This window comes from Psittacula echo (genome assembly GCF_963264785.1).
Source record: "Psittacula echo genome assembly, chromosome: 9".
Lineage (NCBI taxonomy): Eukaryota > Metazoa > Chordata > Aves > Psittaciformes > Psittacidae > Psittacula > Psittacula echo.
In genome coordinates this window covers 20640542-20664144 of record NC_137745.1, presented here as the reverse complement: position 1 = coordinate 20664144, position 23603 = coordinate 20640542, and the positions used below count along the sequence as shown (strand labels likewise).

At 46.6% G+C, this 23603-nt stretch overlaps 1 protein-coding gene across 3 annotated transcripts; it reads right to left on the bottom strand.

The window, feature by feature from the left end:
* Nucleotides 1-1716: 1716 nt before the first annotated feature.
* IP6K2 (inositol hexakisphosphate kinase 2) lies at nt 1717-21973 on the bottom strand. Of its 3 annotated transcripts, XM_080625785.1 has the most exons (6): nt 21887-21973; nt 8033-8331; nt 5705-5927; nt 4723-4898; nt 3871-4046; nt 1717-2493 (listed from the first exon to the last, which is right to left on the bottom strand). In XM_080625785.1, exons 2-6 carry the CDS (start codon nt 8232-8234, stop codon nt 1996-1998), a joined length of 1275 nt encoding a protein of 424 aa, XP_080481911.1. In that variant the 5' UTR covers nt 8235-8331; nt 21887-21973; the 3' UTR covers nt 1717-1995. The 3 variants fall into 3 exon arrangements, with proteins under 3 accessions (XP_080481911.1, XP_080481910.1, XP_080481912.1); XM_080625784.1 differs by lacking the exon at nt 21887-21973 and having other exon boundaries at nt 8033-8465; XM_080625786.1 differs by lacking the exons at nt 8033-8331; nt 21887-21973 and adding an exon at nt 6617-7058.
* Nucleotides 21974-23603: the final 1630 nt, after the last annotated feature.

Sequence of the window (23603 nt, the reverse complement as noted above, 5' to 3'; positions counted from 1 at the left end):
ATGCGATTGTTCTCATCGGATTATTATGAATTCCCTCCGGAGCTCCTACGTAACACAAGTGCATTAGAGGACTTTATCCCTGCTAATTTCAGCCTACAAAGTCAAACTGTGCATCTGATGAATCTGCATAGGCTCATTCAGATGCAGCACCAGTGACAGGCTCCTGTTAGCTCATTAGCAGAGGGCATCGTGCCCCAGCCAGGAGAACCAAAGGCAAACCCCACTACAAGCACCTGCGTCCCCTCAGCCTGCACCAAGCACCAAGCCCCACATCTCAGGGGCAGCAGGCAGGGAGCGCTGCCCAAAGCACTTGGCAAGTGATGGTGCCAAGAACAAAAGAACAAAGAGCCCCAAGGGTGTCTGCAGCCAGCGCCAGGAGCAGCTATGGGGCACCCAGCACAGGACACTCAAACAGCAGCAAGAAGGACCAGCAAACCCACCCGATGGAGAACCCCACCGTGTGCAGGCACGGAGCAGTGAGATGGCTGCACCATGTGAAAATAACCCTTTAATTCTGACATGGGTTTGTGCCCAAACACTATGGAATAAACAAAAGAAAAGCAACCAAACACTAGTGCTCCAAGAGCAAAGGTAAAGAAACCTCTTCACAAGTGCAAGAGCACCACCCAACAGCAATCAGGGAGACTTTGATCAGAACTCGGTAGCAGCAGCCAGGGAATACGAAACTGAAGCTGCAGCCAAGCAGGGGGGGTGTCCCTTCCCTTCACAGTGCTCCTGTTGCATCCTGCTCTCCAGAGCGGAGCGGGAGAGGCTCTGGCCCCACCAGCCACTAGAGAAGCATCAACCGCCTGCTCCTGCTCCATCCTGGGCACCTGAACAGGCAGCAACATCCCCAGACGCTCCTCCACACCCTGTGTTCTTATCTCACAATGGGAGGAGGCATTTATCTGTAGTTGGACAAACACACGCTCCTTTTAGAAGAGCCCATGGCTTGGTGTTACTGTTATTTCAGTTACTCACTGTCCTCTCACTTTCCGACACTTCCTTCCTGTTTATTTGTCCCAAGGAAGGCACTAAGTGGCTCGGGACCTTCCAAGCTCTGCCCCAGGTGCTGCTGCTGCAGCTAATCCTGAGGAGTTTTACACATATTTCAGCTCAGCTTAGATTGGAAAACATCAACAGCTCTCTAGAAACAGGCTCCATGGTGGGAGAGCCTGAAACAGGAAATAGAATCACAGAATGGTTTGGGTTGGAAGGGACAAACAAAGCTCCTCCAGTTCCAAACCCCTGCCACGGGCAGGGACCCCTTCCACTAGAGCAGGGTGCTCCAAGCCCCTGTGTCCAACCTGGCCTTGAACACTGCCAGGGATGGGGCAGCCACAGCTTCTCTGGACACCCTGTGCCACTGTTGGGATATGTTTTAAGAGACAAGTTCCCACTCGTCAGTTGTTACCACTATGGCTGGGACCCTGAAGGTCTCTCATCCAATCTCCTGTGCTGGGTCCCTCACATCCTTCCCTGTCCACACAGGCCCTGCTGCCTTGGCCTCCTCGCAAAGGACCGGTGCTTGTTGGCGCTCCTGGATGTGCTGCCCCTTACTATGACAGGATGCCCAGAGCAGAGGTGCTGTTCCACGTGGTCTCACAAGGCAGGGCAGACTTGCTGGCTAACGGCTGCTTTAGCATTACAGCACCAGAAAGAGCCAAGCTCCACATCCTCCTCAGTCACCAGCAACAACAGAAGCATCACTTACAACGAACAAAAAGAATTTTATTGGAACGTATACACACAGGGATAACAGAGGTATCTGAGTAATCAAATATGGAATGTTTAAGAAAGTTAAAATAAATAAGGATACCAAGTTTTGCCAGTGCTAGGTCCAGCACCAATGTAAGTAAATGCCCTCTGAACAAGTCTGACCCTGAGGGGACCATCCCTGCAGAGCCTGTAAAGATTCCTACCACCAGAAAGTGGCCAATAATTCTGGAATACAAAGAGTCACAATAGTGCTTTCTACTGACGTGCATCCACAGTTTATTCGCTACTGTCGTCTCTTATTTCTTTAATAATATCTATTAAATTCTGAAGTCCAAAAACGTAACCTGTGTCCTGGCCTTCGTGCACCACGCTGTCTTCACCATAGTACTTGCAGGTGGTATGGGCAAAGTCTATCATCCGCACATCAACAGTGCTGGTGCTCGGCTTGTAGGCGTATGCTCCCGCCGACTCGTCCGAAGACTCCTCCGAAAGGTCCTCCAAGTCCTCTGGGTCCGAGTCGACAGCAACCTCCTGCCTCTCCTTCCCATCATAGATGATGAGCAAGGAGCTGGAGTAGAAGCGGTACGACTCCTGCTTCTCCAGGACAGACTTGAGTTCAGTCAGCTTTTTAATAACAGACTCAAAGAGTTCCCTGCGCAGGTATTTGCCGTTATGAAAGAACTGGTAAAGTGCTTCTTTAAACCCTTGCACCGAGAGCTTCCTTCCGTGGTATTTATTCATGAACATCAGCTGTCCGGTGCCTGCCTGGTAGACCTGCACACACAAACACAAGAGAACAGGAACAGGTGAATTGCTGGGGATAGACTCTAAGCCTTGAGGAAGAAGAAGAAAACCAAAAGACAAGTCATGCCACAGAAAGCTTTTACAGGATGACGTGCTACTACTCATTTAAATATTACTCTTGCACAGCTACAGCAACTGCTAACAACAGATCCAGCAGTTCTGGAACTCGGAGGAACAGAGGAAATGGAAAATTCCTTCAGTTTAAGATCTGGGCTTTTCCACTGGGAATGTCAGAATGAGTTTAAATGCCATTAGGAAAGCTGCAGCCAAGATCACCCAAGTCAGGCTACAACTTGTAGCACAGCTGCCCACCGAGCTCAGGTCCTGCCCTGCTCACAGTACACCAGTCATTCCCAGAACACCAGGCTCTACAGGACAGCAAACACTCCCATGTAAAACTGAGGTGTGCCCATCAGCCGCTGTGCCCAGGAACATTCCTTCCTACAGCAGAATGGTCTGTGCCCCACACAGCTCAGTAACACCTCAGCAGCTGGGGTGAGCAGGGATTGCAGGTGCCTCCAAAGCTCCTCTTTGTTTCCCAGCACAGGTCTGTACTGGAGGGTGAACAACCACCAGGCCCTGATCACATCCCAGCACAGTGGGGCTGGAAGCACAGCACCCACGCTTCCACTTCAGCCTCATGCTTTTCCCTGAAGTTAAACAGTGAGCTGAACACCAAACATGCCAACAGCCATGATGTGGAACAAGTCCCAGCAAACACTGCTGGCATTCCTGGAATCTACTGGATGGGAGGAAAGAGGCTTCAGAAAAGCCTCAAACACAAACAAGTTGTTTTCAATCTCTCGCTCTAGGAATACAGACACAGGTAAACAAAACACTCAGGTGAAAGTCCACATGACTGTCTCCTTATTTGACCACGAGCCTCCCCACACTGACCAAGCCACTTCTCATCTGCACTTTGCAACAAGCCTACTGGAAGCAGTGAAAGATCTGCGGCTCTTCAAAGCCAGAGACAGCACTAGCTGCTTCTTAACAATGCTGGCAAATTGCCACATGCTGTATTCAACACGCAGGCACTGCCAGACCCCCCTTTCCAGCTGGCTCCTGTGCTATCCTGAAACATCAGCTCATCGGTAATTTCACTACAGAGCTTCGAAGTGCTGCTGTTGTGCTCAGAGAATGCATCCAGTGGTGCAGAGCATGTGCTACAGGGTGCTCCTGCGGATGCTGCCACCTTCACCGGGTGACACTCAAAAGCCTCACACCCGTTGCTGAAGGAAACGAGCACACAAGACAGTAACACATGGATGGCTACGTAAGCTAAAACCCCGCTAGCAGAAGTGAGGGCAAGCCTGCTGCCCTGCACATAACTGGTTTTCCTCTTACCTGCATGCCACAGACTCGTACTCCAATAACAGCTGATGTACTCTGCTGACACTTGCGGATCTGATTGGCCTTCTTCTCCTCTGAGGCATCATCTCCATGCTGCCGGGTGCCCATCTTAAGGTCCAACACACACGGTACTTCGTATCGAGATGTCAGGTTTTCCAGCAGGATGAATTCTGCTTAGTTAAGGAACAATCCTCACAACTACAAGTACAGGCTTTGAAACCATTATCACAGTGCCACAGTCTTAACTTCAAGCACACCCAAAACATGCCCAGTGTGCAGAAGCCTATCACAAATTACAGTCACATAAAACTGCCATAAAGCAGAAGGGGTATCTAGCTATAGTTTCACTGGTCTCTAAAGAAGACAAGCTAATTTCCACATTGCATGAGGAAAAAAGTAACCAGAATTATATGGAAATATAGTCTGGCATCTGATCTGGAATTACAAAATATTTCCTGTCTAGCATGAGACTTTTCATGGGGGGGAATGAGGATTTTGTGTGCTTTAGCATCATTAACAAACAGTGAAGCATTTTCATGCAACCTCTGAAGCACTGCAGTTAAAAAGCTCTTCAGCAGTTTCTGTTCTCTGTGGAAGATTCAAACCACAGCAAGCTGTAAGAGCTGCGCACTGACTAATCCACAACATGTAGGTCTGACTTAAGCATCTGAACTTCCTAACCCAGCTACTTTATGACATGCTGGAATAGCCACAAAATCAAATCAATCACAGCTTCAGAGAGTCTCCGTGCTGCTGTTGAGCCTGCTCTGTACTTTACCTGGCACATACAAGGCATAGAAACCAGAGCCCTGCTCACTGTCCTGAGGTATTTTCAGGAAAGGATACTATATTGATTCCGGTGCTTTGCATTTTCCTTCATCCGCTGTAACTGCTGCTGGTGGCATTTCATGCTCCAAGGATTATGGTGCTTAAACTGTGAACTGACATTCCCTTTTTTCTCTACAGTATAATACAAGACTTCAGATTTCTTCAGCCACTCGAATTCTTCCTCCAATTTGTGACTAGAAAACAGAATGAAGCAGCAAATCAGAGGTCAAGCAGGAAAAAAGCACTTTAAACAGGTTGTCAGTGGGTTTAACTTTACAAACTACATTGCTGACCAGCACTAACAGCATCAGCTTTATTTTGCTTTCTGTATAAGTGGACAAGTAGCCCATCAATAATATTTCAACCTTTATAAAGCTACTGCCATGTTAATATAAATTAGCATATAGACAAATACATTGCAAAACATGTAATGCTACACTCTCCACCTATGTGAATTACTGCCTGCGTGAATTACTGCCATTACTTGCATTACTTCTTGCAGTAATGCAAGAAGGAGCTGTAAGATTTATCCTTTGCTAAGGTCACTGTTTCCAGCACACACACAGCACAGCTCACCCTCTGCAGTGAGCACAATTCATGTAATTGAATAAAGGGAAAAATGTTAACAGGGATAAAGCAGGATTCCCACATGTGTATTTCTGACCTGGTTTTCACCCCTATTGTGCTTTGCAGGTGTGTGGGGGTTCCCCTCCACCCCCTTTTTTTTTTTCCCCAGAAGCTTCAAATTTAACCTTTTTTAATTGGCCACAGCAAAATAAAGCAATACAAAATGCACAGACCCAGCACAACGGGGCTGTTTCACCACTGAACCCATCTGCTCTGCAGAGGTCAGGAAAAACAGAAGAAACAAGAGAAGAACCAAAAATGAAAGTTAAAGGGTTCTAGAGAATTCCCTGGAATTCTCTGGATACCAGATCCTAACTTCACAGCAAAAATCGTTATGCTCCGAGACTCCACATTCCAGTTCCCTCAAACTGACCTTTTCATTTTTTCCTCTTTCCTGTGCTGCCGGACCCATTCCTTGGATATCTTCTCATTTTCTAACAACACTGTCTTTTTGTTAGTCCACCGCAACAGTTTGCTTTTGGGTTCACAGTCAGAATTATCTAAGTTTTCTAAGTTATCATGGTCCCCATTCAGTGGATACGCTATTAGACACAAGTTTCCATCTTCATCCTCTTCAAAGCTCACCGACACCACACCTGGAGAGAGAAAGCACAGAGACCATCAGGAATTGCTGAAGCGGTAAGAAAGGCTTTTAGAGTACAGGAGTTTACACTGAGAATATGGCAACTTTTGGGGTTTATTCTTACCCTGGTCCTTAGTTTCTATCTTGCCCCAGGCCAAACCTCATCTGCCAACCTAACAAATATCAAAAGATCTAGACAAAAATGACACCTTACAAAAGACAATTCATTATATTGACAAAACAATAATGCAAAAGGTTCTTTTCTCTCTCTGATGCAGCCAAGTAAGAATCAAATAATAACAGGAGACAATTTCAATTAATAAATGTTTTTATTAATCTAAAAAACCTGACTGGTCTAACCCTAAGTGAGATGTAAAACATCTGTTAACATCTTGTAGTGAGAAGTGACCTTCACGAAAACATCTCACACAAAAAGCTTTAAGTTTTGTGTGACAGCAAAGCAAAAAGCACTTATCCAAACAAGATCTGGTTAACAGATCCCCAGGGTAAAGGAAAGACTTGCAAGTAGAGCAAAACAGGGAAAACATCACATTACAACAGAAACTAGTCCCACAGCTTCCACTCAGAGTCACCACGTTGAATTATACATAGTTTTTACGTCCTTTTTGGGATATATTTTATTGATACTGGTTACGCAGCAGTCTTGTGAAATAAGTAACAAAAATGAAATACAAAACAGACCTGTCAGTGGTACAGAAACATGGTGAACCTTGAAAGCATTTTCCATCACCCTCCCCTCATGAGTCTCCAGAGCACTGCACTTCAAGAGCCTCAGTGGAGCGCTCTGACAGATGCAAGTTTCCGTGGTTAATGAAGAAGCCATAACAATGCCCTGAGCTGGGTTTAATTTCCCTTTCAGTCTCCCTCTGTATTCTCACATCAGTAAGCACAGCTCCTGCAGCTCATCACTAGCTACGGGATTGCTCCTGGTGAGAGACTGGCACTTCTGAGCTGGGGTGCTAGCTCTGAGACTGCTGGAGCTGGGCCAGGAGCGCAGCAGCAGCAACTCATGGTCCTGCTGCCACAGAGGAAGGACAGCAGGAAAGAGGGGGGATCCAGGCAGCAAACAGCCTTTGGCTTTATCCTGGAAAAAGTAACAGAGATGGACCAAAAGGCCCCTTACCCCTAAATCCCTCCCCACACTCCCCAAAAGCCTATATATACACTAGTACAGTTGTTCTGTTACATCTTGAGAAGTATCAAAGATGCCATTTTCTTCCAGTCCAACAGAACTTGCAGTCAGGCGTGCCAAAAGTCTCTGTAAGCGTGCAGGGAGTGTTAACTGTGACAGATCTCCTCTGAAGTCTTCTGCTACCTTCACGCAGTATGCATCACCCTTATGGTTGTTCAAATCAATGCGCCTTAAAAAGCAACTCCATTTAAAAGAAGTGCTTCAGCCACATTATTTATTAATCACCAGGTGGCAGTTGATGGAATAGCCAAGAGAAAGACAAGAGTTTCTGTTAACTAGCGCAATTCTTAGGAGAACTGGAATTTCCACTCCTTCATAACATCTGACTCAGCTTCATCACAGCTACTTGATCCTTCCCTACCTAAATGGCATGAATTTTCATTTCCTTAATGGCAGGAACAACACTGCAAACATTCAACAAGGCACCTTACTGACGTGTGTTTATTGCAATCAAAACGAGAGTCAGAAGAAAAATCCTGAAACAAGGGAGAGCACGACAAAGTTTACACAAAACATGCCAACCAATCTCTCCAAATCCTGTACACAAACATTACATCAGTGGTGGGGAAAAGGAAAAAAAAAAACAAAGAAAAGAAGAAAGCAACAGGGAATTACTGGAAACATTCACAAGCTGTTCAGCTGCTTACCTATGCCTAAGGCAGATACATGGGTTATCACCAGCAGAGCTGCTCTACTCTAAAGCTGTTAGTCAGCCCAAGCACCAACTTGGCAAGCCTTTCCACCCTGCATCTCCACAGCCTGCCTCGGACAACATCAAAATACATGAAAAGAAAACCCTAAAATCTCTTCCACACAGAAGAGATTTCAGAGGAAACAGAGAGCACAGCACACTTGTGTTTACAGGAAGAAAAAGCCCAACCCCATCCTAAGGCTTGGATACTTACCCTCATACTGCGGAGTGAATTTACGCATTTCTGTTGGGAGAGTCTCATAGAACTGGTGTTCCCTCTGGATAAGGGGCTTACAGATGGTTTTGTCATTAAACCGGAGGACACAGGAGTGCCCTCCAACCTGGTGGACAAAAGGCTCGAGCAGAACTCCCTTGGAATAGTGCTCCACTTCCATGGCTCCAAATGCTGGGCTCATCCTTGTAGTACATTAGACAGAAGGCGGCGACAGTCGTGAAAGCAGTTCAGAGCCAGCAGCCTCCGAGACCTGACGCTGTTTATGCCGATCCAACAGTCTGTTAAAGCAAACACAAGAGAGCGCGGGGCCGTCAGTGCCGCCGCACGCTGTGCCGGTACCGAAACCGCCCGTCAACGCTCCGCCGAGCCGAACGGAGCCGAGCGCGGCCGATCACTACCCGCTATCCGCAGGCGGCCGACTACGGCGCAGCGCGGGGCGCACACAGATAAGTCGCGCTGCGACCACGCCCCCGGAGCGCCGCGGCCAATAGGAGGCTCCGCGGGGCGTGGCGGACAGCCCCGGGGGACGCTTGCCCCACCCAACCGGCCGCGCATGCGCGGGTCAGAGTGCGCGGTGAGCACCGCTCCAGTGCTGTGGACATGTCCCGCTGCAGGCCGGCCCGCGGCCGCGCACCGAGCTCGCGGCGCTCCTCGGGCGCGCACAGCCTGCGGAAACCCGCCGTGACACCGCATGCGCGGTCTCCCGGTCCGGACAGCGGCCGCAGCCGCAGAGAGCCGCGGGGCCAGGCCGGACACCGGCTGACTCACGACGACGCTCACACGTTTCACGTCGTACACGGGTGGTGACTTTCCGCATGGAAAAGTAACGCCAAGAAGCCCTTTTCCAGGAGCGGGCTGTGCCGCTGCCCCCCATTCCACACGGCAGCACGCACTCATGAGAGCAGGGCCAAACCCCAACACCACTGCCCGGCTGCCACCTTCCAGTAAAGTTTTAGAGTCAAGTTGCTCTAATTTTAGACCCAAGCTTTAATCATTAACTTTCTGCAGCTAAAAACAAGCTCATACTTATTTTGTCTCAAGATCATTATGTGAACAATAATGCACTTAATTCACAGAGACTACAAAGTGTTCTAGGTCACAGGTCTATTTTTATTTGCCCTCCTTAGATCTTGACCAGCTTTCGGTTAACTGGAAGAGCAGGGACCTGTGGGCACCCACGGCGTGCGCTGCACGTAAGGGCATTAACTGCATTAAACAATTAAACTGCTTACAGAAAAACAGATCGATCAGCTGAACTCCTGGAATGTTGACCTGCAGCCACGGGCAACAGGGCAGTGGAGTTTCACCCACACACACCAACCACTGCCCTGGACTTGGGTTTAATTCCTGCCTTTCAGAGCCATATTTGGTAAAAAGTAACCGGGTTGTTGGGGCTTTGGGGTTTTTTAATACAGAAGCAGCTCAGGCCACCTCTGCAAGAGTATGTAAAATTCAAGCTTCAAAAGTATTTCCTGGAAACAACACTCCTGATACACTATTTGTATTTTAAGTTGAGAGCAAAATCACTGAGCTTCAATCGTCATTTCAGCTACTGCATTCCCAGAGAAGCTTCTCACCCACCTCAACATCCACAGCTCAACAGCTTCGAGACACACAGGCAAAAACTTCCCACTCCCACCCCGGACACCAGCCGTTCCATTTAGAAACCTATTTAACTGCAACCAAGCAGAGCCACACTGCACAGAGAGCAGGGACAGCCACGTGCCCTGGCCTGACCACATGCCCCACGCAGTGCACCCACCTCTGCAGGCACCGCAGTCAGAAGGCTCTGGAGTTACATCTGCTCTGTGCCTCCACGCAGGAGCACCCGTTCCATGCACAAGACTTGACTGGAAGTCGACTTCAAGGCCAGGCTGGATGGGGCTTGGAGCAAGCTGCTCTAGTGGAAGGTGTTCCTGCCCATGGCAGGGGCTTGGAACTGGATGAGCTTTAAGTTCCCTTCCAACCCAAACCAGTCTGGAATTCTACAATTATATGACTTGCCAGCCAATGTGTACTTAGCAAGCCACATCAGTTCACAAGTAAGCTCTGCCTGAGAGTTGCTTCCATTTTCTATTAGAGAAACTTTCAGCATCAATCTGTGTTTGTATAACACACCAGTAATTTTATAAGCCTCAGGAGTTTTCATTGGGTTTTCTTAGAGCCAACAATGCCTCCAGTCTTCTGGAATTTCCCAGGGAAAGCCAGAAGAGTGCCAGCTTTCACTCAGAGGCACAGTTACATGTGTGCATGGTCTTGTGGTGACAGAGCTTCACCCTGGCACAGCCACTTCAACAGCATCACAGCAGCTACTCTTTCCAAGACCAGTATTACCATCCTGTGGCTGCCCTCCTCATTACCCCTGAGGCAGAGACACTGACTGGCAGCTGCATCAATTCAAACTGAGAAAGTACCTTGCAACATCCCCTAACCTCAAACACTGTTAGTGCACCAACGCACCCCCCCTTGTTTACCCAGCTCATCCCCAGAGAGCCGTTTGCCTGCACATACACCCCAGTGCTGGAGCAGCACCAGGCGCTCCTGCCAGGCACAGAGCTGGGCAGGACCACTCACACTACTCCTCCGTTTCCTGAAGAAGTCAGACCTGGCAGCACCTCACACAGGGTCACTTCCCATTTGAGGGATAACAAAGAAAGTTTTTTATAGCCCTGATGTTATAAAAATATCAGTTATGAAATGTTTAGGCAGGGCTGTTTTTCTAAGAGAGAAATGTTGGAAGCATCTATACATAGTCAAACGCAGCGTATTCAGTCTGCATGACCACAAGGCAAATGCGAACCTACCAGAGACAAAGGGCAAAACTCTGACAACTGAAGGCATTTACTGTGCCTGCATTAGTGAGCTCTCCTTGGGGTTTATCTTTGGAAACCACAGCACAGCTCCCACGTGTTACTTCTAGTATGAGATCTGTGTAGTGTGTGCCCCTGCTGAAGCTGTATTAACACAGCTCTGCGGACAGAACTGTGCACAAGGACTCAACAGCATCAGCAAGGGCTTCCTTGCTATGGGGCCTTTAACCCAGTTTCTGATTCGTGCAAAGCCATTTGCTGCCTTCTTATTGAACCTGTAACACATGATTTGAACAGAGCAAAAGTGCTCAGGGCAGAAGCAAGCCCCCAGTCTTGTCAATAACTTAGACTTTAATGAATCCTGAGGTTTTAGCTTGTACTTTGAACAATTGAGTATTTTAGCCTTTCAAGACAAGAAGCCCTGTTTATCAACAAATTCAGTTTGCTTTCATCTAACAAAGTTATTCTCACTTGCAAAAAAAAAAGTGTTTAGTGAGATCTTTAGGGTTTTTTCTCTGTGTGTTTTAACATCACCACAAGCAGGATCTGTTTGTTCTTCTGGCTCTACTCATATTGGGAATTGTGCCATACAGATTAACCACCATACCTGGAGCACAACTGTAATGTCCATCAGAAATGCTTCGCTGTTTCATTTACAAATACCTCACTTCCATAAACAACCCCGCAAGTATGGCAAACTTGTTGCACTTCCTTAGAAATAAACCCTCTGACCTAAGCCCAAGAGCCTCAGCAGCACAGGTGCGATCAGTGCAGGCACAATGCCACTCACTGCCTTTCCTCTCATTCTACACCCAGCTGTTTCCAACACTTGAGGCAACAAAGAGCCCAGAACAGCTGGTTTTAGGCAATTCTCCAGATCTCAAATGCAGGCTCAGTGTACCTGCCTTTTTCCCCCCACGTGCTTTTAAGGGCCTTTGGCCAGTATCTTTTGTTCAAAGGACATATCAACAGCAAGCATTCAGAGAAAAATCTGCCATAACCTGAAGTGAACAAAAAACACCCCAGACACAATAACAGAAGCTTGAGCAATGACATTCATACAATAAGCATCAGAAGGTGTTTAAAACCCAAGTCTGTAAAACAGAAGCGACATGCAGAGACATCATATTCTCACTCACATGAGACAATGACCATCAAAACAACAGCACAATGAACTCATGTTGTCAGACTTTTAACACTTATCTCAGGTGACAGCATCCTTTGGAAGATATTTCATGTCATTACAGATTCTTGTCCCACATGTAATTGCATTAAAGAACAGCTCCTCTGGAGAGCACAGAGCTCTCAACTAAGCAGCAGCTCTTTCCTTCATAACCGTCTCAAAAATAACACCTCTACCCAAAACTCTGCAACAGCAGAGTAACTGATGCAGAGCTGCCCTCCTAACCCATCAGTTAGAACAGGGCTCTCCCAAGCACAGACATTTTATTTTGGGAGGTCAGTTCTGCAGCTCCAAATAGCCATAAATCAGCTTCCCAACGACAGAAATAGCAAGCAGCAAAGCTTTCTGCCTGCCCTTTCCTCAGTTCAGTGGGTAGTGCAAAGAGGAAGCTGGTAGGCCAGGTACCTGCAGAGCTGCTATAGGACACCACAGCCCCACTAAACCAGAGCAAAGTCCCTTCTGGAAGTCCCAAGGAAACAGAGGAATGGCACAGCCAGCCAACAGGAAGGAAAAAAAAAAAAAATAAGAGGTATCAGTGACCCATTAGAGAAGCCAAAGAGAGAGTTGATTCAACCCTTGGAATACTCAGGAAGAAATGAGCATCAGCTGAGAAAGGACATCAGAAGACGCGAGCCTGAAGACTAGAACAGAGATACTCAAAACTTCTGCTGCCCAGTCAGCTGCTTTAAAACAGCACCAGGAAGAAAAAATCTCATTTTACAGATGAGCCACATACAGATTAGGGAGCAAACCCTGTACAACAGATTTTTTACATCTTAATGGGGAAAAAAAAAACAACACCCCAAACCAAAAATCCCAAACTTCTGCATTCATCCATCACAACGGTTTTAACAAATTCCCCGCTTTGAGGATTCATTATACCACTAAATATAATGCAAGTCCCATACTAGGATGCTTTTGCAGCCTTTTGTATCTTGCATGGTAATAATTTAATTCTGTTAAAGCAATAACTGGAGGTTTCTAATTTTTTATCTGATTAACCTAGAAATGCAGAGCCCATGTAAGAACGTGCTCATAAAAATCCTGCAGGTTTGGGAAAAGCCTAAAGAGCAGCCTTAAACTCTGCATGATTACAAGAAGCAAACACTCTTTGGTAACTCATTTGAAGACAAACGTTTATCTACAGTACAAAGCTGTACTGACATTATCGATCCTCAGATGTTTTTTCCCCTGCCTTGTAAACAAAAAGCTTCCCCTGAACAGAAAGTAATGCCAATGTGATCCAGCAGACTTCAGAGCTTTCAGCATCAGGAGCAAAAGGAGCAGTGCCCCCATCACACTGGGAGGAATACACCATTCAGGTGAGCACATTGCTTTTGGTTCTCTCATCTTCGGTTTCCCCCACGGACAAGGACAAAACGTGACACAAGGCACCAACATGCTGCAGGTGTCTGTAACAGTCACTGACAAGTATGGGCAGTCTGGAAACCCCCAGACCCATGAAGTATTTCAGAAAACTACTCCATGGAGCTTTCTTTAAAAGACAGACTAGAGTGGGGAAAAAAAACCCTTTTCCATTAAGTGTAACTTTAAACCAAGTGGTTGTAATGGAAAGAAAAAAAGAGGATGCTGAGCTGTAAGTTGCTATACAAGTCAGGGTTATTTAAGCTCTGCTGCAGCAGATCAATGTAGCCATCATTAAATTATCTCCACGTGACTTTACCCAGAGATGAGTAAGCATCAGGCTTTGTAAAAATACTCAGCAGGAACACTTGCAAGCTTGTCCACACCTACACGTTGAGGCTACACCTGCATTCCCCTTCCAAGCAGGATCACTTTAGCTGTAGCTTCCACTGGTAAATCATGAGGGTGATGGAGTCGGGCACTGTAGGGATGCATCTACCATCATATCACCTACAAATACTAAAAGCCAAAAAACTTGCTCTTGTTGAACTTGCGCAAGGCCAAAGAAACCAGTTGGAAGTTCTGATGCACTTCTCTTTTTATTAATCTATCATTATTAAATGGCTGGTAACTGCAGCACCACATTGCTGTAGCTTGGAAAAATGAAAACTGATCCAGATAGAAAGGAAAAAGAAATCTCTTGAATTAATTCACTTAATCACACAAACCAGACTGACCGTAGGAACCCAGAATTACATATGAACTCACACACAAAGTTTCTACAAAATACGTTTGTCACGTTCTTTGGGAATGCTGCAGAGCTGCTGGGCAGCAGGCCTGCCTAACAAGGTAGAGACCCGATCCTATTGTAACATTAGGCTGAGGACCAAAGATTCTCACCAACAAGAGATGCTCATTACAAGGTGGGAAACACCCGTTCATCAGTTCATCCAAGCAGCAGCCCCAGCCTTCCTCCACACCAGTTACAGGAACTCACTGGAACAAGTTCATACAGTAAAACTGAACAAAATCCACAGGCATTAGACTTTAAGAAAACTCTGTGCTGTGTGCCAGAGCTCACCTATCAGTGGCACAGGACAAGCCACACTTGGCTGAAAGAGCACTTAGGTTTTATAAAAAGTGTTCCAACATTTCTGTAAGCATTTAACAGATCTTCAGAACTACCAAATGGTTTTTATAAATCTCTGGGCAGTTTAAAACTGCAGACCACCACCCTGAAATCTTCTGAGGGCCTCAGGTCAGGTATGTCACACCTGAAGGTACTGCTTCTCTGGGTCTTTTCCCTCCTCTCCACAGAAAGGGAGTGCAGAACACCACTGGCTACCATGGCAAAGGCCTCCCAGGTGCTACATTCCAGATCCTGCTCTGAACTCAAAGTACAGGCCAGCACCTTGAGAGCCCTTTTCTGTAACAAGATCATCAGGCCTTTTCTATAACCTAAGAATTTCATCTGTAATATAGAAATGACAGTGCACTGAGATGCTCAAAAGTGTATAGAAAGATGCAATCTCAGCACAAACCCATTTTTTTAAGCCAGCAGCATGTGTAAGTTATCTCCTTTTACTCTCTAAACATGGAGTTCTAGTTTTGACTCCTTTAATTATAAACCAAACACAGTAGTAGTTACTATGGGAAATTAACACTACCACACAGGTTAAGACATGTATTTGCACCTGTAAATTTAACACCACAGCTGCAGAGCCACCTCTTGTAGCAAATACCAGAAAGACTTTTGAATATAGCTTTAACAGATGAAATGAAGAATTGCAGAACATTAGGAATAACCTACGAAGGGAGCAAACTACAAACAACCTGAAGCTGCATAATGTTCCAGTGTTGTTCTTCATGCACAATTATCCCCATCGTCCTTAAACCAGCTCTGCACTCCTAGGAGGAATCCAGTGCCCCAATCCTTGTGCTTAGGAAAGCAGGGAGAGTAACCAAGAGCTTCCAGTTTTTGCTTAAGAGAACCTGCAGAGCAGTGCCTCTGCTGCAATTCCCGAAACCTCAGTCAGGAGGTTACATGTTCAATAAAACTAGTATTCAGAGATGCCCCAAAATACAACAGCTTTCAGCTTTCCCGACACCATTTGCAAACTCAACAACCACATACACAAAGCTCTGGAGAAATGCCAGCTTTACCTCTCAAGTAAAGCTATTTTATCTCTCTAGAACTAAAATAAAGCCAAGTTACAGGTTACTAAGCATACTCAGCCAGAAAAGAACATGCAGTCCTGAGCCATGCAGTTTTTCCAAGGAATGTGTAATTTAAGAACTAGCTTCTTTTCCAAGTAAAAATGCCATGGAAACTAAGGAACTCAAACCACGAAAACTAAGCTACTTATACTTCCTATTTAGAAACTGATCCATCTTAAAACAGTATTTGGCACCAGCAGCTAAAACCACCAGTTGCTATAAAAAGACAATACTGCCCTTTGTCATGGAGAAACCAAAATAGCATTCAGCCTTTAATCTCCCAAAAATATGACAGCAACAGCTAAATTGTGTGGATTACACACATGGAAGTGTTATTCAATATACCAAAAACGCCAAAAATTCTAGCACCAAGATTATAATACATCCAAAGCTTGTTACCATGAATTTAGCAGTCTGGGAACTGTATTTCTAGCCTCTCAATAAAAAGAACCCGGTATCTTTGTGACTGGCCCTTGAGCTGTGAGCAACTCACCACATACGAAAAGCTGCTCAAGAGAAGAACTGTGAAGTCCTGTTCAAAGGACACATCACTGAACTACAGAAAGACTTTACCTGTATTCCCTTCAGAAATCCCAATCCCTAACATGTTTTAGACTATAAACATTAGCAGCCCACAGGATGAGATTGTTAAATTTAAGCTCAGATGCCCAAATCCTACAATCCAGTTTAACTCTTTGACCAAAAATTTCCAGGAGCACAAAGCAAAGATCAACAGTAAATAAACTATTACAGGAAGAATAGTGCCCCAAACACACAATTACATATTTCATTCATGTGTACATTCATCCATACAGACAACCGCATTTGAAGTCAACATACTTATAATGAAGAAGTTTAGTCCCTTCTTGTTGAAAATGGTCAAGTACCCCAAGAAGCAGACTTCACCAGACTTCAAATGCCCATCACATTTTTAACTATAATTCTTCAAGTGTAGGTTCCAAGCCTTTACTTCTGATGACAGATGGGAAGTTTTTGTTCCAAAGCAGCTCAAGCTCATGAGATACATTTAATGTATCTTTTTCAACTGTATTTGTTTCAAAACATTCCAAACTACTGAAAACACATCTCAAATCAGAGAACACAAACCAGACTCTCACCTTAAAAGAAAGAGCGTACCTGATGCAGTGACCTCTACATGGTTTCCCTAAAAAGTTATGAAAATACCTGGATGCTCACCCTGAAACACTAAAGAATCATTTCACTGTGCTTCCTGTTAAACTGCAGTAGAGTGGATAAGACCAAGTAAGGACAGGAAGGGAGTCTTACAAGACAGACTCAGAAATGGAACAACAAAACCAAGGGGAAAGTCGTGAATTTCCCATGGTAAACCCACAGTTTCTCCCTAGTAATAGGGACAAGAACCTTTTGTAAAAGCTTACCTGCAGTCATCCAAAAACACTTGAGGGGAAAAAAAAAAAAAACAACAACCAAACAAGCCAAAAAACAATCCCAAGAATTATTTCTGTATTTCATGTTTCACCACTCAGTGATCTCACATACACCATCTGGGGCCAATTACAGGCTCACCAGAATAATCACTGTCAAAGAATTAATTCATTTTAATCTTATACAGTTTACATATTCAAACAGCAGTGACAAAACCACTTGAGAAAACTCTTATCCATGTCAGTAACCTGTGAAAGGCAGCTCTGCAGGGGATCGGCTGCTCTGCTTTCAGCACCCTGCAGGCTGAGATGCTGCATTCACTGCAGAAGAGCCGCTGCTTTTGTAATGGACACAACCACAGTCAGTCTCATTCCCCTAAACACAGCTCTTGCTTTACAGGCAAATTTTATAGCAGGCAGTCAATCTACAGCACAAGCAAGTCTGGTTTGCACAACTGTCATCAGCGAAACAGTCACTGACCAAAAAGGAAGACTCAGACAGGATGAGTACCACTTTCTCTACCAAACCTTGCAACACAGCCCCTCCATTCCCCCTGTGCTCATCTTCCAACTCTGTATCTCTAAAACCAGCAGTTAGGAGAAAAGTAAAAATTCAACAAGTCAAGCTTCTGAAAGACAGTTTGTTTTAGGAAGCAAATTGTGCATAGTGAACTTAATACATTATTTGCACTTTAAACAAGAAATCACCATTCAGCACTTACATTTAAATGCAGGAAAGGTGTTGTTTCACTGGAGGAACTGCAAGACCTCTCACCAGACACCAGTCACTGCAGCTCAATCAACATTTACTGCATTTACCGCTCATCCATGAGAGACTATCTCCATGAACTCCAAAATGATTCTCCAAACCATTTTGTTCCCTCTCCATCTAGAACTATATCCTTAACATTCACAGATGTCAGGAAATTGACTGGCTCTTTTACACCAGATCCATTCCTTTCCTGAGTTAGCTTGACCAGATTCCCAGTTACACCACCAGTTATAGATCAACATGAACACATTCACCACTGATTTACCCTCCTATCTCCAGTTAAATTGAGTCAACTTCCTGAAAGAACCAACAACTGAGACATCAAGATGATGTCATGTACTTCCTTCTTACAAAGAAGAGAGGTGAAACTGAGAACATTCATCTAATTGATGTCACCATAAAAAACCAAACAAAACCTCAACTTGCCATCATATTGCCCCCACAGAGACAGTGAGACCTCAAAGACTTGGTGCTACACAAGTAAAGAAGCTGCAAAAGATTTCAGTGATGATTTCAAGCTCCTAAACACCTGATTAAACATAACCAACATCAGGCCTTCATTTGAACAAGCAATTTTGCTTCCACTATGTCTTCCAGTACTTCAGATTTTGCAGGGAGAGAAATTTCTAGCTACTTACAGCACATCATACTGTAGCATACAGGTTTTTGCAAAAGGGGGAAAGAATTACTCTGAAACACAGTTATTAAGAAAGGCCCAAAAATAACATTCTAGTGAGTATTTCTAACAAAAGCTATAGAAACACATCTGCAGTTATACCTGAAAACCCTAAAATGTAGCCTCTTTATATTTGAAAACTGTCCCTGTATTGTTTCAAAAATACAATAGCCTTGGGCAATACAAAGCCAGATAAAAGAATTAGCGGGAGGAAAAATCCTCTCCCCGCAATGGAAAATTTTCCTCTCTGGAGCAGGCAGAGATGCTCAGAGCCCAGCGTTGCCTGGAGACCAACCGCAGCTCCTGCCAACAAGGACAGGCTTAAGCATCAGCAAATTCAACAACTGATAAGTGGATGAAGTGAATGAGAGGCAGCAAGCTTTTTCCACACACCAGTGTAAAAACCTGATAGCTTTCAGATCCAGCCCATGATAGCTTTCCGTTATGGCCAATGCTCACCAGATGCACAAGAATTACTATGAATATAAGATGCTAGCCTAATAAAGCTTCAAACTCCAGTGCACTCAGCTCTTACCTGCACACTTTTGGGCACAGGCAGAACAGCAGAGTGCATACAGGTTAACATTTTTAATCACAACTAAATTTCTGCCCCTTCAATCTTTTGATGCAGTAACTGAACTTTCAGAATAGGGTTCTACTCATTAAACAAGTTCTGTGCTTGAGCACTGGTGCAGAAATGTTAAGGAAATCAATGAACTACATCAAACAGGAAGAAGCTACACCTCAGCTTCACATTAAAACCCACATCAAATAGTGCTTCAGTTCAGAGCCCTACCTTTGCCCCAGCCCTTCCCACCCGAAGCACAATTCCCCGGGCAGGACAGCATCAGAAGCATTGCTGACAACACACTTGTGTTGCCTATCCTGGATCTGGAACTGCTCCCAACCTTGGGCAGACACGGACTCGGCTGCGGGAGCAGCACTCCTGACCTCCCAGAGGAACACCTCAGCTGTCTCCTGACTCTCAAACACCACCAGATGAGAATCATCAAAAGTAACCTATATTTAATATCTGCTACTCCAGAATTCCCCCAGACCTTATCTGAATCAATTCACCACAGGATTCAGACAGTAAAGAATTAAAAGATTTTTCCAAGAGTTACTTCTACTTAATTTACCTCTTTAGATATATAATATCCTTGTGGAATTTATGTCACCAGTGAAGTCAGTCTTCCACCATCAATCTGGCAGCACACACTTCTCTGCCTCCACCTACGCCTAAACCAAAGGGCAGATATTTGTGTCCTTAGCACTACAGCTGACAGACTGAGACAGTCTCAGTGCCTCCAGGTTTACATCCTTCCTCTACCCTTTAAAAGAAAAACCAGCCCACAAATACCCCTTCACACTCCCCAGCTGATCAGAGAATAACCAAAGTACCAGCACACCAGTGAACGGGCTAGAGGCCCATCTGCTGACAGGCAGCAAGGAGTTTCTGAGACCTTTTCTCATCCTGTTTTTTCAAAGCCACATGCCTGACAAATGTGAAGTCTTCCCTGCAAGCAACTGGCAGGGAAAGAATTTGAGAGCACAAGGCCCACCATTCACAGGACTGACCACTATGCAGCCTTCCAGCTCCTTCCCAAGCTACCGTACCACATGGGTGCAACCGCTCTGATCTACCTTTCCTCAAGAGGAAACAGCAACATAAAGCTTAGATTACTTGTACAACCAAAGTACCACAGACAACAGCTAATTTCTTCAGAAAGGAATAAACAGTGAAGACAGAAAACCAGATTTTCAATTAACTAAATGCACAGATTTATTAAAAGCTACACAGCCAAGTTTAAGCTCTGAAAGTGCCACAAACAGGCACACAGGGATGGCTGCAACCAACCCTTACCCAGGAGCACTCCTGAGCACCTGAAACTCTTTTTTGAAGGTTTTTTTTCCTTAATTCTGGCACTTGAATCACTGGCTTCTTCCTCCCTCAGCGACACACTTCAGGCAAGAAAAGATTCTAACAACAAGCTGGAAAATGTTGTTAGCCTAAACAGGCCACACGTAAACAAATCAATCGCCCCTTTTCTAAAGTGCACATATTTGTGTGGGGATGCACATGTACGTAAACCCCCGTTTCCAGCCTTTAATTTCATTGTAAGCCCTGAAAATATGCAAATTAAAGAATTTTACAAAAAGCTTTTCTCTTACATAAGCAAGGTTATGAGCAAAGATGCCAATCCTCAGATGTCTAAAAAGACAAAATAACCCTGAACTTGTCATTCTCAGATGTCAAATTTGAACTGTTCTACGCTCATTTCAGTGTTACACGTTGAGTAATGACCATTCCTGCTGACTAAAAAGTTTTACCTCACATTAGCTTTAATGTTGCAGAACCAAATATTCAATTCTGATTGCAACATTTGACACAGAACTTCCCCCTTAGATGTTCATGAGTATACAAAAGCATATGGGCACAGAATGCATTTTGAAAACATTCGAGTATATGGGGCACAGAAGGCACTGTGTCAAAAAAATAAAGAGGCTACAAGTCGAAGGCAATTAAATTCCAGCACATACCAATAAAGATATCAAGTACTTTTCACAGTGGAATTAAGGCCAGGACATATCAGGGTGTAGCTACCAACAGCCGGTTACTCTATCAACAGCGATAACATTTATTTTCTTAAACGGAATGCCGATTCCCAAAGCCTCCGCCGTGGTTTTGTTTGAGAGCCTGAGGGCCCTCAGCCACGTTAAACACGTATATTATACATCTGCGACGCTCAAACCAGCTCCTAACATCACATCACCCGGCATTTCAGTTTCACAGAGAGGGGTATTCGTGAGCAGCGCGTCCCATTATGCAACACATCGCCGAACACCTTTTCTTATTGCATTTTGTGTCATTACGGAGTGCATGAAGCCTCCCTCAGCCCCGCAGCACATCCATCACCCCGGCACTTCATAATGCAGGCAGCCGAGAACTGCTGAGTAACGGCAAGGGACGACCACCAGCCCCGGGGTCATCCGGACACGGCCGCAGAGCCGCAGCCCCCGCGCCGCCGAACCATCCCCCGCCCGGTAACCCCCCCCGCGGCGGGACCAAAGCTCGGCAGGAAGACCGATGCAGACGGGGATGCGCCGTGACCGCTGTGTGTCTGCTTCCCCTATCCCGCACAACCCGTACCCCGAGTGATGCCAGACCAGGACCGGCCTTCCCCGCTGACCCGCCGCCGCCGAACACCCCCCCCCGGGGAGCCGCCCGGCTCCCCCAGGCCCGGCACCGAGATCCCGCAGCGGGCGGGGCTGGGCCCTGCAGGGGCAGAGCCCGCGGCTCCGCACACACCGGCGGCAGCGCCCGGTACCCGCTGGGGGCCGGCCGGCCCGGGGGACACCGGGGTAACGATGGCGGGCGGGGAACGACGGGACACGTCCGTTACCTGGTGTCAGCCCGGCAGCAGCGACGGCTTCGCCTCTTTTGTTCCTCAGACGTCAAAATGGCGGCGCGGCGCGTGGCCGGCCCACCCCCACCCCAGCCTGCCCCGCCCTCCAGCCCGCCTCTCCATTGGCTCGGCCCGCAGCGCAGCGCGCTGATTGGGCTGCCGCCAGCGCCGCTGTTGCTAGGGCAGCCGGGGAGGGCGGCGCGCAGCGGGTCCGGGCGGCACCGGCCCGGTCGTGGGGAGCAGCGGAGCTGAGAGCCCCTGCCCGGGGAGCCGGGCACGGGAGGCAGCACCGGGGGGAAGCAGCCGCTCGGTGGCTCCCAGCCTCCGTGCGGGACCTGCCTCAGCCTTGTGAGGTGATCGCAGGGCACGGCCTCTGACTCCGGGATGTGATCACAGGCTTCTGCCTTCGGGAGGCAAGTGGCTCCGGCCAAGCTGGAGGCCCCAGGTGCCCTCATCCTGGTGCCAGCCCTGCCTGGTGTGAGCGGAGTTTCCTCTCCCTGTGCCCTGTACAACCTTCGGAGTTCACCTCCTTGACTTGTAGGCAGCAGCAGCCGTGGACAGGGCTCTCTTTAACTCGCTGCTGATTGAAAACAGTTTGTCTCGGTTTGTGCCGGGACGTGGCCCTGGCTGAGGAGGCAGAGGAAGAGCAGGTGTGAATCCATTGCCGCAGAGGAGGCTCACAGGCCGTGTGCCGAGCTCACCTGTCAGTGCTGCATTTCTGTTTCTGTACCACCACAAATCTCCCTCAGTCAAACGCAGCCGCAAGCGCTGGGGGCTGCCCCGACTCAGCTTCACCCTCAGGGCCCGCTTGGAGCCTGTGGTTTAAAGTTTTAGATGCCACTGCGGTTGTCGGGGTTTGCAGCAAGCTCCTCAAGTGCCTGCAAGGACAGAGCCAGCATCCTTGTGAGGAAACAGGACTGAATAATGAGATTATTGCAGTTTAAATTACTAAGCAACAGTCTCTCTGACAATGAACTTAGTAACGCTCTGCCATCTATTTAATCACATTAATGAGACAGAACAACTCCACTTAGATACAAATTACTCTGTATTTCATTTAAATAAAGGTCAGAGAGCTAAAAGCCACACAAGCCACCGCAATCCTGCTGCACAACACACCCAGCGAAAGGCATCCTTTGTTCCCAGAAGGGACCCAGCCTTTCTGCCATGGGCTGCATCTGAGCACCCCACACAGACCTCCTGTCTCTGCTCCCCATTGCCATCCCTGCGTGGGCCCGTGCCTGCCTGGCTCGGGAACAGCTCCCTGCTCTGGGAGGTGAGCATCGGTTCACCTACAAGACTCAGAGGGTGAGAGAGCTCTGATTTCTCCTTGCTCTAAAGTACAAGCACATGTACAGTCTTGTGTAAGAAACAATTATACCCCTTGGTTCTCACTGCTTAAAACACGCCTCTCTTGTCCATGAGGCTGCGGGTCGAAGCCAAGCAGAGCTGCCTGTTGAGAGCCTCGCCATTTATCTGGCTGGCGCCATCGTGATTATCTTCATTTCAAAATCTGGTTTTGTATGTGTCTCTCACCATTTCAAACTGGTGACTTTCCTTGGATATTTGAAAGCTTTGTTTGAAATCCATGCCTCTTTGGGCTGATCATGAGAGGGCAAGCCTGTCATTTACTCAAGAGCCTGGCAGCTACAGCTGGAGATTATTGACACATGCTGCTGGTTTTAACCTCCCTTTGCAAGCCCAAGGCAGTTGT

Excerpts from the sequence above, each read along its gene's own strand:
- IP6K2 (XM_080625785.1), bottom strand. The coding sequence starts at position 8,234 with ATGAGCCCAGCATTTGGAGCCATGGAAGTGGAGCACTATTCCAAGGGA. Across the intron at positions 4,899-5,704 it reads AAAGAGGAAAAAATGAAAAG|TCACAAATTGGAGGAAGAAT; the intron begins GTCAGTTTGAGG and ends TCTGTTTTCTAG. Across the intron at positions 4,047-4,722 it reads AAAGCACCGGAATCAATATA|AATTCATCCTGCTGGAAAAC; the intron begins GTATCCTTTCCT and ends TTAACTAAGCAG.